At 36.6% G+C, this 14,332-nt stretch overlaps 1 protein-coding gene across 1 annotated transcript in view; it reads left to right on the top strand.

Annotated features, from left to right (window-relative positions):
• LOC306878079 (inhibitor of Bruton tyrosine kinase-like) overlaps positions 1 to 10,242 on the top strand; it is a 32,863-nt gene extending 22,621 nt beyond the window's left edge. The window contains exons 19-28 of the mRNA XM_079430177.1: positions 838 to 898; positions 975 to 1,099; positions 1,186 to 1,298; positions 2,046 to 2,185; positions 3,610 to 3,692; positions 3,770 to 3,865; positions 3,947 to 4,099; positions 5,414 to 5,608; positions 9,007 to 9,133; positions 9,434 to 10,242. Of these exons, the coding sequence (XP_079286303.1) occupies positions 838 to 898; positions 975 to 1,099; positions 1,186 to 1,298; positions 2,046 to 2,185; positions 3,610 to 3,692; positions 3,770 to 3,865; positions 3,947 to 4,099; positions 5,414 to 5,608; positions 9,007 to 9,133; positions 9,434 to 9,559 (1,219 nt within the window). The 3' untranslated portion in view covers positions 9,560 to 10,242. The remainder of the gene's footprint in view (positions 1 to 837; positions 899 to 974; positions 1,100 to 1,185; positions 1,299 to 2,045; positions 2,186 to 3,609; positions 3,693 to 3,769; positions 3,866 to 3,946; positions 4,100 to 5,413; positions 5,609 to 9,006; positions 9,134 to 9,433) is intronic.
• Positions 10,243 to 14,332: the final 4,090 nt, after the last annotated feature.

Raw genomic sequence — 14,332 nt, 5'->3', positions numbered from 1 at the left:
AATCAGGTTCTGTGTTCAGCTCTGTTATATTTGAGAAATAAGGTATAGGAGGTTGAACTTCCACTTCTTTGGGGTAATAAAAGTTAAAGCATTGTGAACAGAAAATACTCTTGTATGAATCAGAGAGACATTACATGACCAGAAAATAGAATGCTTAAAGAAGTATTTGAAAGAAGTCTCTTCTGCTCACCAAGGCTTCATTTATTTGATCAAAAATACAGTAAAAACAGCAATATTGTCAAATATTATTACAATTTTAAATAACTGTTGTCTGTGTGAATATCTGTTAAAATTTAATTTATTTCTGTGATATAAAGCTGAATTTTCAGCATCATTACTGCAGTCTTCAGTGTCACATGATCCTCAGAAATCATTCTGATATATGACCCTGCAGCACAAAACCAGTCTTAAGTAGCTGGGATATATTTGTAGCAATAGCCAAAAATACATTGTATGCGTCTCAATTATCCATTTATTTTTCTTTTATGCCAAAAATCATTATGGTATTAATGTTCCATGAAGATATTTTGTAAATTTTCAATTTCTAAAAATGTACCCTTATGACTGGTTTTGTGGTCCAGGGTCACATATGCTGATTTGCTGCTCAAGAAACATTTCTGATTATTATCAATATTGAATATTGTGCTGCTCGAAAACTGAAACATTTTATTTTTTTCAGGATTCTTTGATCAATATAAAGAACAGTATTTATTTGAAATAGAAACCTTTATAAATGATAAGTGTCTTTACTGTCAACAATTTATTGCATCCTTGATAAATAAAAGTATTGATTTCTTCCTGCTTAAAACTAACAGATGTTGCTCGTGTGTCTGTCAGAGCGCTGGAGATCCTGAGCGATGATGTCCTCCTGGGTCTAACAGCTGCATACAGGAGGATGGTAAGTCTAAATCATCGCTCTCGTCTGCTTCACTGAAGCTCTGCTCAGAGATCCTGACATCAGACTCCTCTGACAGATCCCAGCCATGCAGAGACGTCTCATCACGCCGTACGCCGACGCTCCGGATCTCAGCGCCTATGAGGACCGAGAGTGGGACTCGGCTGTGGACTGTAAAAGCGGCTCTGAAGCCGATCACTCCAGGTGTGAGATCCATCTGCTGAAACACTGTTATATGGATATGAAGGACTGTCCAGCTGTATTCAGAGTCCTCTCTGTGTTCAATCTAGCGAGAGCCTGCTGAAGAAGGCCAAGATGAGGGCTAAGAGGAAGCCCCGGCGGCGCTCAGACAGCTCTGGCGGATACAAGCTGTCCGATGTCATCCAGAGCCCGCCCACTGCAGGTCAGCTCACCCACCCTGCATTTTAAACACACCAATTAACTGTGTTTGAGCAGAGCATCACTCTCACTACTGCTTATAATTGGGAATATAGGGTTATCAGATCCCTCGGTGGGCTCTTTTGAGATGAACTAGTGAGCAACCGTCCCAAAATACCTTAGCAACCAATCTAAGACACCCTAAATATCTAATATTGAAACTAATATCGATCATCTAAATTAGTGGTTCTTAACTAGTGGGCGTGACCAAATTTCTAAGGCAGCCACAGATTTAATTAAAATGATAAAAGTTAACTTGTATTAAAATAATATATAATAGGTAACACTTTACAGTAAGGTGTCATTTGTATAATGTATTAACTAACATGAACAAACAATGAGCAATGCATTTATTCCACTATTTATTAATCTTTGTTAATGTTAGTTGATGAAAATACAGTTGTATTGTTGTAAAACAACAAAATTGCTTAAACTTTAAATAAAAGTAAAATAAAAAGTTCACAATATTAATAAAAACTAATATATCTCTTATATTAAATTAACACTGGTTTATGTATTTCATATAATTATTTCTAATTAAATGTGTTTCCTTTTTTAATTATAAACTACTTATGGAAAATGTAATTATTATTACTACTGTTTTAATAATTTATATACAGTTATTTAAGCAAAACTGTATTATTAGGTCATTTGTGTTATTTGAGCAGTTTTAGTTTGGGCTGGATGTGGCTGACCTGGCTGTGTTCCTCAGGTTTGGGTCACTCAGTGAAGGCCAGTTCAGTGGAGTCTCTGCAGGAGCTCATCACGTCTGACTCTGAGGGCAGTTATATGGGAGCGGGCAGCCCTCGAGACCTGCAGTCCCCCGTCTTCCACGACAGGCCCGATACACAGGTGAAGCCACAACACCTGCATAACAGCAACTCACAAACTACACAGACACGCATTTCATTCTGTCAGTGATAAAACATCACATTATTTAAAATGCTATTTTCAGTTTCACTTGCTGTAGAAAGCAACAGGTACAGTATGGTAATATTTAAGTTCATTTATTTATAAAGCACATTTAAAAACAGCCACAAGACTGACCAAAGTGCTGTACATAAAAATCAAACCATAAACACATAAAACAGAAATAGTAAAACATATTAATTTAAAGACCAAAAGACCAAATTTTCCAAAAATGAAAATTCTTTTCTGTGTAACTTTAAGTTTTATGTTCTTTTAATGCAATATATATTAGCCTGTACTCCTATATAATTATGTATTGTTTAACAATAACATTAGTAAAACTTGAAGATATACTAATAAAACTGTTGTTTATATTTAATATCATTCAAATGTCTCTTAAGATTTTTATAATGTCTTCTGCTCACCAAACCAGCTTTTTATTTATTTGATAAAAATAGTAAAATCAGTAAAAAAAGGGTAATTTTGCGAAGTATTACAATTTAAAATAATTGTTTTCTATGTGAATATACTGTAAAATGTAATGTATTCCTGTGATCTGCAGCTGTATTTTCAGCATCATTACTCCAGTCTTCAGTGTCACATGATCTTCAGAAATCATGATAATATACTGATCTACTGCTCAAGAAACATTTCTGATTAAAAATCTTGTGCTGCTTCAAATTTTTGTGGAAACTGATGTTTTTTTTTTTTTTGTATACAGTAGGAATTTTAAAAGAACAGCCTTTGCAATAGAATATTTTGTAACAATGCAAATGTCTTTACTGTCACTTTTGGTCAATTTAATGCATCCTTGTGTAATTAAGCCATTCATTTTGGTAACACTTTATTTTAGGGTCTCTTAACTAGTTGCTTATTAGCATGCATATTACTAGAATATTAGTTATTAGTAGTAATTAAGCACATATTAATGCCTTATTCTACATCCCCAATCCTACCCAACACCTAAACTTAACAACTACCTTATTAACTATTAATAAGCAACAAATTAGGAATTTGAGGGACAAGTCGTAGTTAATAGTGAATAAGTGTTCCCTATTCTAAAGTGTTACCTCAATTTTAAATATTCTTATTAAAAAATAAACACATTTTAATTATACACTTCACTGTTGTAGTGCAAAAAGCTGTGCTTTGTGGATTCAAATAGTTAGTCCGCTTGGATTTTCATGCTGCTCTTTTACATACAGTAAAATCAAATGATGAAACATGCTGTTGAAGTCATGAAGTCATTTTTCTCTGATATTTTTCCCTCCCACCAGAGATCTCATATCCCTTTAAGTATGAGTAAATGATGACAGAATTTTCACCGTTGCAGGAACTCTTCATTTAAGAATATTTGGTGTTTGCAGGATGAGAGACTAGGACTGAAGACTCCTCCTGGCACCCCTGTTTTGAAGAATGGCCCTGAGCCCATCCCTACAGTCAAAGCCAGGTGATTTGAAATGCTCTGTTACAGCAAACAGTGGATATTCTTGATTGGTATGGCTGTAATTCTGAATGTGCGTTCAGTCTTTCTAGACCGAATCCTGTCCTGGACCTCAAGGCAATCATGGAGATGGAGGCCAACTCTCTGAACAGGGGTGCTACACCCAAGAGCCCCAGCTCGTAAGCCTTCTGTCATGGTAGATCACCTAATTTAGACCGTTTACTGTGCTGTTTTTAACTCCATTCTCTGCTGAACACCAGATGGAGCAGCAGCACCAAGGTCTCGGTCATCCCCAGTAAGATGTCTCAGAAGCAGAGGAAGATGATGGCTCTGGCCTCCAGAGAGAGCAGCACAGAGAACATGTCTGCTAAATCACCGCCTGCTCTTACTCCAGTTAAACCTGTGAAGACCTGGTGAGAGCCTTATTCCATTATGTCTCTCAAATTAAGTGGGTATAATGTTGTCAAGGTTTGGGTAGAGGGATGAGGTGAGGACTCAGTACTGCAGAGTAATGGGCTTTATTGATAATAAAAATAAACAAAACAGCAACAAATAAAAACCACCCGTAGGGGAAAAAAGACTGGCAACAAGGCTTGGCAGGGCATGACACAGGGCAACATCGACGACGAACTGGCACAGGACTGCAAACACAAGGAGATCATAAAGGGAGCAAATGAGGAGGGTAACGAGAGAAACACAGGTGGGGCAAATTAACCAATAATCAGGTAACAAGATGGGTGGGGTCTAGACAATTGACATGAGAGCACATGGCACACAGAAAACCAAGACAAAAGCCATGTGCTCACACAAAACAAACAAAAGCACATGGCCAGCAAAACAAATCACCTGCCATGTGCAAAACAATTTCTTATTTTTGTACATAGTTAAATTAAATGAAAATGAGAAATAGTTGCCTTGGCAACTAGCTGAAATAAAGCAAATTCAAGTTTTTCTTTTTATTCAAATAATGATTTATAGATACTATAGATAGTTTTAGTTAACTACAATCACTTTAGGCAAAGAAATGAGTTTACGAGGTAAATTAACTAAATAAAACGCAATATGGCTCATTAACATTTAGTTAATGCATTTGGTATCATAAACTAACAATGAACAATACTTATTTGATACATTTTCAAATGTTAATGTTAATTTCTACATATACTAATCAGTGTTATTTTAGTATTTAAAAACTGATTTTAATTAATAGTTTGAATTAGTTTTTAGTTTCTGTTCATTTTTATTTTGTTTTGTGTTAGCATTTTTTTTTTTTTACGTCTAGTTTTTATACATTTTTATTTCCGTTTTAGTTATTGTAGTACATCAGGTTTAACTTAATGAAAATTAGATTTTTTTTTTTCTTGACAACTTGCTAAAATAGTTAAATTTTTCAAATATTTTGTTTCAGTTAACATTTATTTCAAATAAAAGTTTTAAAATTGAACCTTTTAGTATATTTATACCTGCAGTAATGACTCCTAATGCATTGAATAGCGCATTAACTGTAACTAATTATTTTCATAAAAAGTAAAAGACCCATCAAAAATAAAATAAAACGGAAACATAAATGCATAAATAAACAATATGGTCACATTATATAAGGGGAATTAGTTAAAGTGTCCCATCTCAAATCTATGGGTGATTTTGGCAGAGCCATTATGGCTCATTTGGACACCGTTATTGACTAATGATGTTTTCGTCTAAATCTTATGTCGTTGTGTGATCAGGTCGACAGCAGTCCAGTCCCCGCCCTCGTCCTGTTCCTTCCGGGATCTTCTAGTAGAGGAGGAGCGGCGTGGGAAACCCTCTCCAGTGTCCCCAGTGACGTCCAGGAGTCCAGCGGCTGCCCCGGGACCGCCCATATGTGCCAAAAGAGTGACCTTTAAATGTGCCGAGAGCCGCGACCCGGAGAAACCAGCAGGGTGAGGATCAGCTCATTCAGTACACAATATCCGTTCACTAAACACCTGATGCACATCACACGCTGAACTTGAAACACTTTCGGTCCCACTTTATATTAGGTGGCCTTAACTACTATGTACTTGCATTAAAAAATAAGTATAATGTACTTCTTGTGTTTATATTGTATTGCAAAACACTTCTGCTGCTATTGCGGTGGGATACGGGTAAAGTTGGGGACGGGTTTGGCGGTATGGGTAGGTTTAAGGGTGTAAGGGATGGGTCAACAGTGTAATTATAAACGTAATAACAGAAATTAATTACAGATGTAATTACATGCAGGTATTTTTTTTAAATATAAGTAACATGTATGTACACAGTAAGTGCATTGTGTCAAATGATTAATTTGAATGGAAGTGCACAGTAGTTAAGGCCACCTAATATAAAGTGGTACCACACTTTCAAATCTGATCTAAATCTGATTGGCTGGATGTACATGATCCCGCTTATTACACGGCTACTCGTCACATAATTAGACACAAAAATAGTTTTTGCTATTATTGACACACTCTTTTCCTATTTAATGTTGTAACAATACAATCTGTATTGTTAAAAGCGCTATATAAATAAAGGTGACTTGACTTAACTGCAGATGTGTGACTGTGGCCAGGCGTCTCTCTGTCTCTGTCTGTCTGTCACATCAGCTGCTTTATATTGCATTTCTGGGGTAAGGTTGCTTTCTCTGTAAAGGAGTTTGAAACCATCTGCTTGCAGTTCACCAAAGATGCCTTACATTTCTTCTGTTGTAGATACTCGCTAGGTTTTGGGTCCGAGCTCTTGTGTGAGAGCAGGTGTTGTTCTGGCTCTCATTCATCTGTACGCTCCATCAGGTGACGCTGTAATGCTTCTGTATAACATATACTGTATAGCCTCTGTGAGTGAGCAATCTCATATGATTGAGCGGCTGTAGTCAGTGGACTGAAGTCAGTCATGTTACAGTACATCTGCCGGCACGCTGTTTTGTGCGTGTCTGTTTAGGCTGATGCTTGGAAAAATGGTACTTGTTCCTTTTGTTTTCTTTACTTTTTCTCAAAGAAAGGGAATGTGCTTAGAACTGCAGCAAGTGAAATGACCCCAAACTTGCTCTGTTTTTAATGGTTCATTATTTCTTTAACTCGGCCGATAAAAAGATACATTTTATTTGTTGTATTTTATTGAAAAATATGGCATTCCATACTTTCCCCAGTGATCTACTTTAAACAATATGGAAATTAAGAGCTTTGAAAAATATCTGTGTAATTTAGAATATAAAAAAATGGTTTAAAATATAAAAGTAGCTTTTAAAATTTAAAGATCACAACCATATTAAAAAGCTGTCCACAGTTTGTTTTAGATTTTTTATAATAAATAACGAAATAAATATTATTTTAAATATATACATTACCATTCAAAAGTTTGAGTTTGGTAAGTTTTTTTTTTTTTTATGTTTTTGAAAGATGGTCACCAAGGCTGCATTTATTTGCTAAAAAATAGAGCAAGATCTGTAATACTGTGAAATATTAATAGAAAATACTAATACATAATAAAAAAATAATTTCTGATTATTATCAATGTTGAAAACAATTGTGCTGCTTCATATTTTTGTGGAAACTGCTACATTTTTTTTGGATTCATTGATGAATAGAAAGTTCAAAAGAACAGCATTTATTTGAAATATAAATTTTAGTTGTGTTATAAATGTCTTTACGGTCAATTTAATGTGTCCCCATACATTTTTTATGCAGAAGAAAAGTAGCTGGTAAGATCATACACTTCTTTACTACTAGTTTCTGTCTTTTCTTCAAATCCACCCCATCTGTAGATCGTCTCTCATGTTGGTCTGGAGTCTTGCAGCATGACGGCAGTGCAAACCAAACTGACCATGTTTTGGCTTTTGTTGTGGCTGGTTTGTACACTGTGTTTATTACGCAAACCAGTGTTGTCTGAAGTTCAGATGATTCAGACGGTTGTGTTGTTATTTAAGAGTGGACCGCGATGCTCTGCTCTCCAGGATGTCTAGCGGCAGGTTCTTCAGGACGTTTCTCTCTCCAGCATGTGTCGCACTGATCTGACCCGAGGCTGTAGATGTGTGACTGTGGCCAGGCGTCTCTCTGTCTCTGTCTGTCTGTCACATCAGCTGCCCGCTGGGCTCGTGTTTATGACTCCAGCGCTCAAGCACATGGCTGAATATATATCAGCAGTGCTCCACTGCCCGGCTGTGATCGTAATCTCTATTGATAAGGGCAAACTTTGTCACAAACACACTCATCCCTGGGGCTCGACGTCACCTGTGTTTACGAGCACACGCTGAGAAGGCAGTAGCTGGTCGGACAGCCTTTAGAAACTCACTGTGTATCACTGTTCTCAGGTGAAAAGAGTTTTGTTTTATTTATTTATTTGTGTGTGTGTGTGTGTGTATTATTGAAAGTTTTTAATTTGTGCTCATTAACTGAATCATTTAATGACTTTCAGTACTGCGAACATTTCTGGACCACCTTGCATTCTTCCAACAATGTAAACAGAACAATGTAGTAAAATATGCAATATACAAGTACACTAGAAATGTGTCTCTGCATCAGTGTCTCAGCAATGGATGCTCTGCAGTGAATGGGTGCCGTCAGAATGAGAGTCAAAACAGCTGATAAAAACATCACAATAATCCACACCACTCCAGTCCATCAGTTAACATCTGGAGAAGACAAAAGCTGCATGTTTGCAAGAAACAAATTCATCATTACATTGTTTTTAACTGCAAACCATGTCTTCAGGCTAAAATATGAGTCCATAATAATGCTTCCTCCAGTGCAAAAGTGTATCTCCTGTTGTCTCTCACATCAAAATCCACCCACATATTTGTTTAGAGCTGTTTTGGACTGTTTTTGCTTGATCTGTGCAGATTTCGCTCCTAATTCAGACGAGATGACTTTTTCATATTATGAAAAAGTCAATATTATGGATGCAGTTTATAGTTAAAACACCTTAATGATGGATTTGTTTCAGCTTTGGTCTTCTCCAGATGTTAACTGATGGACTGGAGTGGTGTGGATTATTGTGATGTTTTTATCAGCTGTTTTGACTCTCATTCTGACGGCACCCATTCACTGCAGAGCATCCATTGCTGAGACACTGATGCAGAGACACATTTCTACAAACCTGATGAAGAAACAAACTCATCTACATTTTGGATGGCCTGAGGATGAGGACATGTTCAGCTAATTTTTATTTTTGGGTGAACAATACCTTTAAGGAGAAGTAGAACAGAAAGCAGCTTAAATTCACATCCCTACTGCTTAAATCAGTTGAAAGATTTGAAGCAGCTTACTTATTTCTCTTCAGAAGTTGCATTAGTAAGCATTGAACTGTTTGTGTTTTTTCCCATCAGCCCTTGGGTGCTGAAGGCGGTTGGCAGCCCTCCGTCCACCTCTACATTTGCCTCTATTGTGGAGGAGGAGAGACAACAGGAAGCAGCATTGATCCGCAGCCGCGAGAAACCACTAGCACTCATACAGGTAACATTCTTCTATCTTGTGTGCATTTGACGGTGACGTAGACATACTTTTATTCACCGAAGTAAAGTCTAGTGTCAGCAGTTGACAGCCAAGACGGTAACTTTAACCGGGCAATAACATTTTAGGTTGTCAAATGGTATGACATCTATTCTTCAAAAACCATGCTGTTTGAATAAAACATGTTCTGCTTTTAAACATTTCTACTTGGGAAAATGTATTGCCATTTAAAACTTTTTGTATTAACATTTTCCTGATGTTTATCATTTGACCTTTAATTCGTTCATCTCATCTTTATCATAGATTGAAGAACGAGCCATTCAGGACCTGTTACTCCATTACAAGTCCACTAATAACCCAGAGGAGCTGATATTGGTGGAGAGATCCCCTCAAGGTCCAATCGCCATCCCAACCTGGAGCAAACACTGATGCTGACGCGAGGATGCTGTGACACGCATGACTTCCCGCTCACGGTCCAGGCAGTATTAAGGTGCATCACAAGCCGTGTTCTGTTTTCATCGCCTTATTCTGCAGAATGCACACTTTCTTTCTTTGAATGCTTACTTTTACATTCTATATGCTTTTTTCATTAATTTAGCTGTTTTCTTGTAAGAAAAGACTGGAATATAAAGTGTAATCTGTTGTTCTCAGCCCAAAGAGTTGCCACATGTGCCAAAAATGTTTTATTATTATTATATGATGCGGTGCTACAGTGATCTGCATCTCACAGCTAGTGTGTGTGTGTGTGTTTATGAAGAGCAAACTCACACATTGTAACCAGACAAAGAAAATCCAAATCAGCCGTGAAAAGCAATAAAGACTTTATTAGGTTGCTCACAAGGGCTGTTTGAAAGAGCTGGTGTAAAAGAAAATCAAGTGCACAATGAAAGGAGCTGAGATTTACAAATATGCATTTGATATTTTGCTTCCTCATGTAGTTAGCATCAATAACATTATCATTTGGTGTTCAATATAATAATACTTTATGTTTGTCACTAGCAGAATATGATTGACTACAAATAAAAAAAAATGAATACCTCAGTCATCTTTGCTTAATGTTAAGAGAAGATATTTGCAGTGGCATGCAATAAAGAGATGATTACAAGCATCAGCGGTTGTTGTTTTATGTGTCTTTATAGGCGTCTCTTACCCAGACAGACCCCCACTAACTTAGTTACTGCAGATTAATGTACCAGGAGAGAAAGTATTCTAACATATAGGCCCGATTTCACAAATGGGGCTTAGCTCAAGCCAGGACTAGGCCTTAGTAAAATTAAGGTATTTAAGCAACATTTACAAAAATGCCTTAAAAGAAAACATTAAGGTGTGCATCTTGACACAGAACAATGACACTTACATATTTTAAAATATGTCAGAGCAAGAGATTTTGAGACAGCTCAAACATGTATTTTAGTCTGGGACTATCTTAAGCCTTGTCTGTGAAACTGGGGGAAACATATTACAAATTCGCCTTTAATCACTTGCCATTCCAGCTTAACTTCAACACTATGGCTCTGTCAAGGCCAAGACCATATACTATTATTTAATACCTTGTTTTTCACATTTTATGCATTGGTTCAAACATTTAAACAGTCAAGTTTGCCAAACCTCAAAATTGCTATGAACAGTATTTGTCTGATTCATTCACATTATGTCTTTATCTTCATCCTGTTGTATTTATACTCTTTTACCAATAATTACTTTTCTGCCCTAAATAGTCATAAAGATGTCAAGTTTGGTGGAATGGTTCCAGATCCCTACCACTACTCAGGCACACTGCCACATACATCTGTCGGACACTAGGTGGTGCTATACCAAGTACATTTTTGTTGTTCATAATTCTGGGACCAAAGGCACCCTCTGAACCCTTATCCCTGAAATATTTATGTATTTAACATGGTCCAATTATAGCAATTAAAGGGATAGTTCACCTTCAGGTGCTCCCCATTGACATTGGTGTTTTTTTTTTTCATGCTTTGGAAGTCAATGGGGGCCAGCAACTGAAGGTGAACTATCCTCTTAAGAAATGCTGCATATAAACTGCCAATAAAAGAACATAAAATTTTAAATAAAACAAGTAACTAAGAATAAATAAATAAAAAGGTAAATTAAACAGAAATATGTGCAATATGTTAATTCACTATAGAGGGAAATAAGGTACTGACAAATATCCAGTATACATTTACATACAGTATATGTACTGTATGTATACAAAAAATAGATAGTCAAATAAATATGGGTGTTTAAATGTACTCTACAGTTGTCATGTCAAGGGTACACGCTGAAATCTTCACCAATCCCAAGCGGCTTGAATTGTTCATTCCATATTTTATTAAAAAGCTTGGTTTTGCTCATGAGAGAGAATCTCTGTTAGAAAATTTTTTTTTTCTTCTAAAGATCCTTTATCATCCCTGGGACATTTTATTTCATTTTCAATATTCTCCTGCTAGGTCATTGGTTTGATTCTCATAAAATTGGTCATGCATCATCAAGTTCAAGTTTATTTGTATAGCGCTTTTTACGATACAAATCGTTGCAAAGCAGCTCTACAGGAAATTAAGTTTCCACAATATATTTATATATTGCAGAATCTTAATATATTTAATTTATGGCAAAATTTGGTAATTCTGAGGTCCTCTGAGGGGTTGGCATCATCTTTTCTCAGGTGTTCGGTCATCTCGGATCATTTAAGGGTTGGATCCAGACTGAAGCTTCTGTAATTCCTAGTTACCACGGGATGTTAATCAACAGAGAAACAAATAGAGACATAATTAGCGTAGCTGCTGTTCCATCTAAGCAAAAATGTTTTGTTCAACCCAAGCTAAAGAATAATAATAATGTACATTTGATCAGATATAACTGCAGTACAAGATTATAAGATGCATTATGTGAATGCTTGGCTAAAGAGATGTGTCTTTAATCTAGATTTAAACAGAGAGAGTGTGTCTGAACCCCGAACGTTATCAGGAAGGCTATTCCAGAGTTTGGGAGCCAAATGTGAAAAAGCGCTACCTCCTTTAGTGGACTTTGCTATCCTAGGTACTGCCAAAAGTCCAGAGTTTTGCGACCTTAGGGAGCGGGTTGGATTGTAGCGTGGTAGAAGACAAGTTAGGTACGCAGGAGATAAACCATTTAGGGCCTTATAGGCAAGTAATAATATTTTGTAACTGATACGGAACTGAATAGGTAGCCAATGCAGAGACTGTAAAATTGGAGTAATATGATCATATTTTCTTGACCTGGTAAGAACTCTAGCCGCTGCATTTTGGACTATCTGTAGCTTGTTTATTGAAGATGCAGGACAACCAGCTAGCAGTGCATTACAATAGTCCAGTCTAGAGGTCATGAATGCATGAACTAGCTTTTCTGCATCAGAAACAGGGAGCATGTTTCGAAGCTTGGCGATCTTTCTAAGATGGAAGAATGCTGTTTTTGTAACATGGGAAATATGATTTTCAAAGGACAAGTTGCTGTCTAATATAACACTTGACTTTATAGGACGTGACAGTGCATCCGTCTAGTTACAAATTATAATCCACGAGATTCTGTGTACTGTTTTTTGGTCCAATAAGTAATATCTCTGTCTTATCTGAATTTAATAGAAGGAAATTATTGGTCATCCAATCTTTTGCATTTTTTTACACAATCTATTAGCTTAGATAGTTGAGAAGTTTCATCTGGTCTTGTTGAGATATATAGTTGAGTATCATCAGCATAACAATGAAAACTAATCCCGTATTTTCTAATAATATTACCAAGGGGCAACATGTATATTGAAAATAGCAGAGGACCTAGGACAGATCCTTGTGGTACTCCATACTTTACTGGTGATAATTGAGATGACTCCCCATTTAAATGAACAAAGTGGTAGCGATCGGACAGGTAGGATCTAAACCATCTTAAAGCCTGCCCTTGAATACCAGTATAGTTTTGTAATCGATCTATAAGTATGTTATGGTCTATAGTGTCGAACGCAGCACTAAGATCAAGTAAAACTAGCAATGAGATGCAGCCTTGGTCTGAAGCAAGAAGCAAGTCATTTGTAATTTTAACAAGTGCAGTTTCTGTGCTATGGTGAGGTCTGAAACCTGACTGAAATTCTTCATAGAGATCATTTTTTGCAAGAAGGAGCACAATTGAGCAGACACAACTTTTCAAAAATTTTAGACATAAACGGAAGATTTGAAATGGGTCTGTAATTTGCCAGTTCACTAGAATCTAGTTGTGGTTTCTTAATAGAGGCTTAATAACCGCCAGCTTGAATGGTTTTGGGACGTGACCTAAATATAACGATGAGTTAATAATATTGAGAAGCGGTTCTTCAGCTACAGGTAACAACTCTTTCAGTAGTTTAGTGGGTACAGGATCTAATAAACACGTTGTTGGTTTAGATGTTTGCACTGATAAGTTTATTTAGCTCTTCCTGTCCTATAGTTGTAAAGCACTGCAGTTTTTCTTTGGGTGCGATGAATGAAGCTGAAATACTAGACGCAGTAGAACCTACATTTGATATTGTATTTCTGATGTTATCTATTTGATCAGTAAATAAATTCATAAAGTCATTACTATTAAAGTGTGAGGGAATATTTAGATCGGGCGGTGTCTGTTTATTTGTTAGTCTAGCCACTGTGCTAAATAATAACCTTGGATTGTTTTGGTTATTATCTATGAGTTTGCGGATATGCTCTGCCCTGGCAGCTTTTAGAGCCTGTCTATAGCTGGACATACTGTTTTTCCACGCAATTCTAAAAACTTCCAAGTTAGTTTTTCTCCATTTGCGCTCAAAATTACGAGTTTCTTTCTTGAGAGAATGGGTATAACTGTTGTACCATGGCGCAGTACGTTTTTCTCTAACCTTTTTCAATTTGAGGGGGCAACAGCTTCTAATGTGTTAGAGAAGGTAGTGCCCATGTTGCTAGTTATTTCGTCTAGTTCATGTGTATTTATGGGTACACAGAGCAATTGAGATAAATCAGGCAGGTTATTTGTGAATCTGTCTTTGGTGGCTGGAACAATAGTTCTGCCCGGACGATAACGCGGAGCCATATAACTAATATCAGTAATACACAGCATGCACGATAGAAGGAAATGATCAGTAACATCCTCACTTTGAGGTACACTATCTATATCGGTAAGATCAAGTCCATGCGATATAATTAAATCTAGCGTATGATTAAAACGATGAGTGGGCCCGAAGACATT

The sequence above is a fragment of the Barbus barbus genome (assembly GCF_936440315.1).
Source record: "Barbus barbus genome assembly, chromosome: 12".
NCBI lineage: Eukaryota > Metazoa > Chordata > Actinopteri > Cypriniformes > Cyprinidae > Barbus > Barbus barbus.
This window is presented reverse-complemented; position numbering and strand designations above follow the sequence as displayed.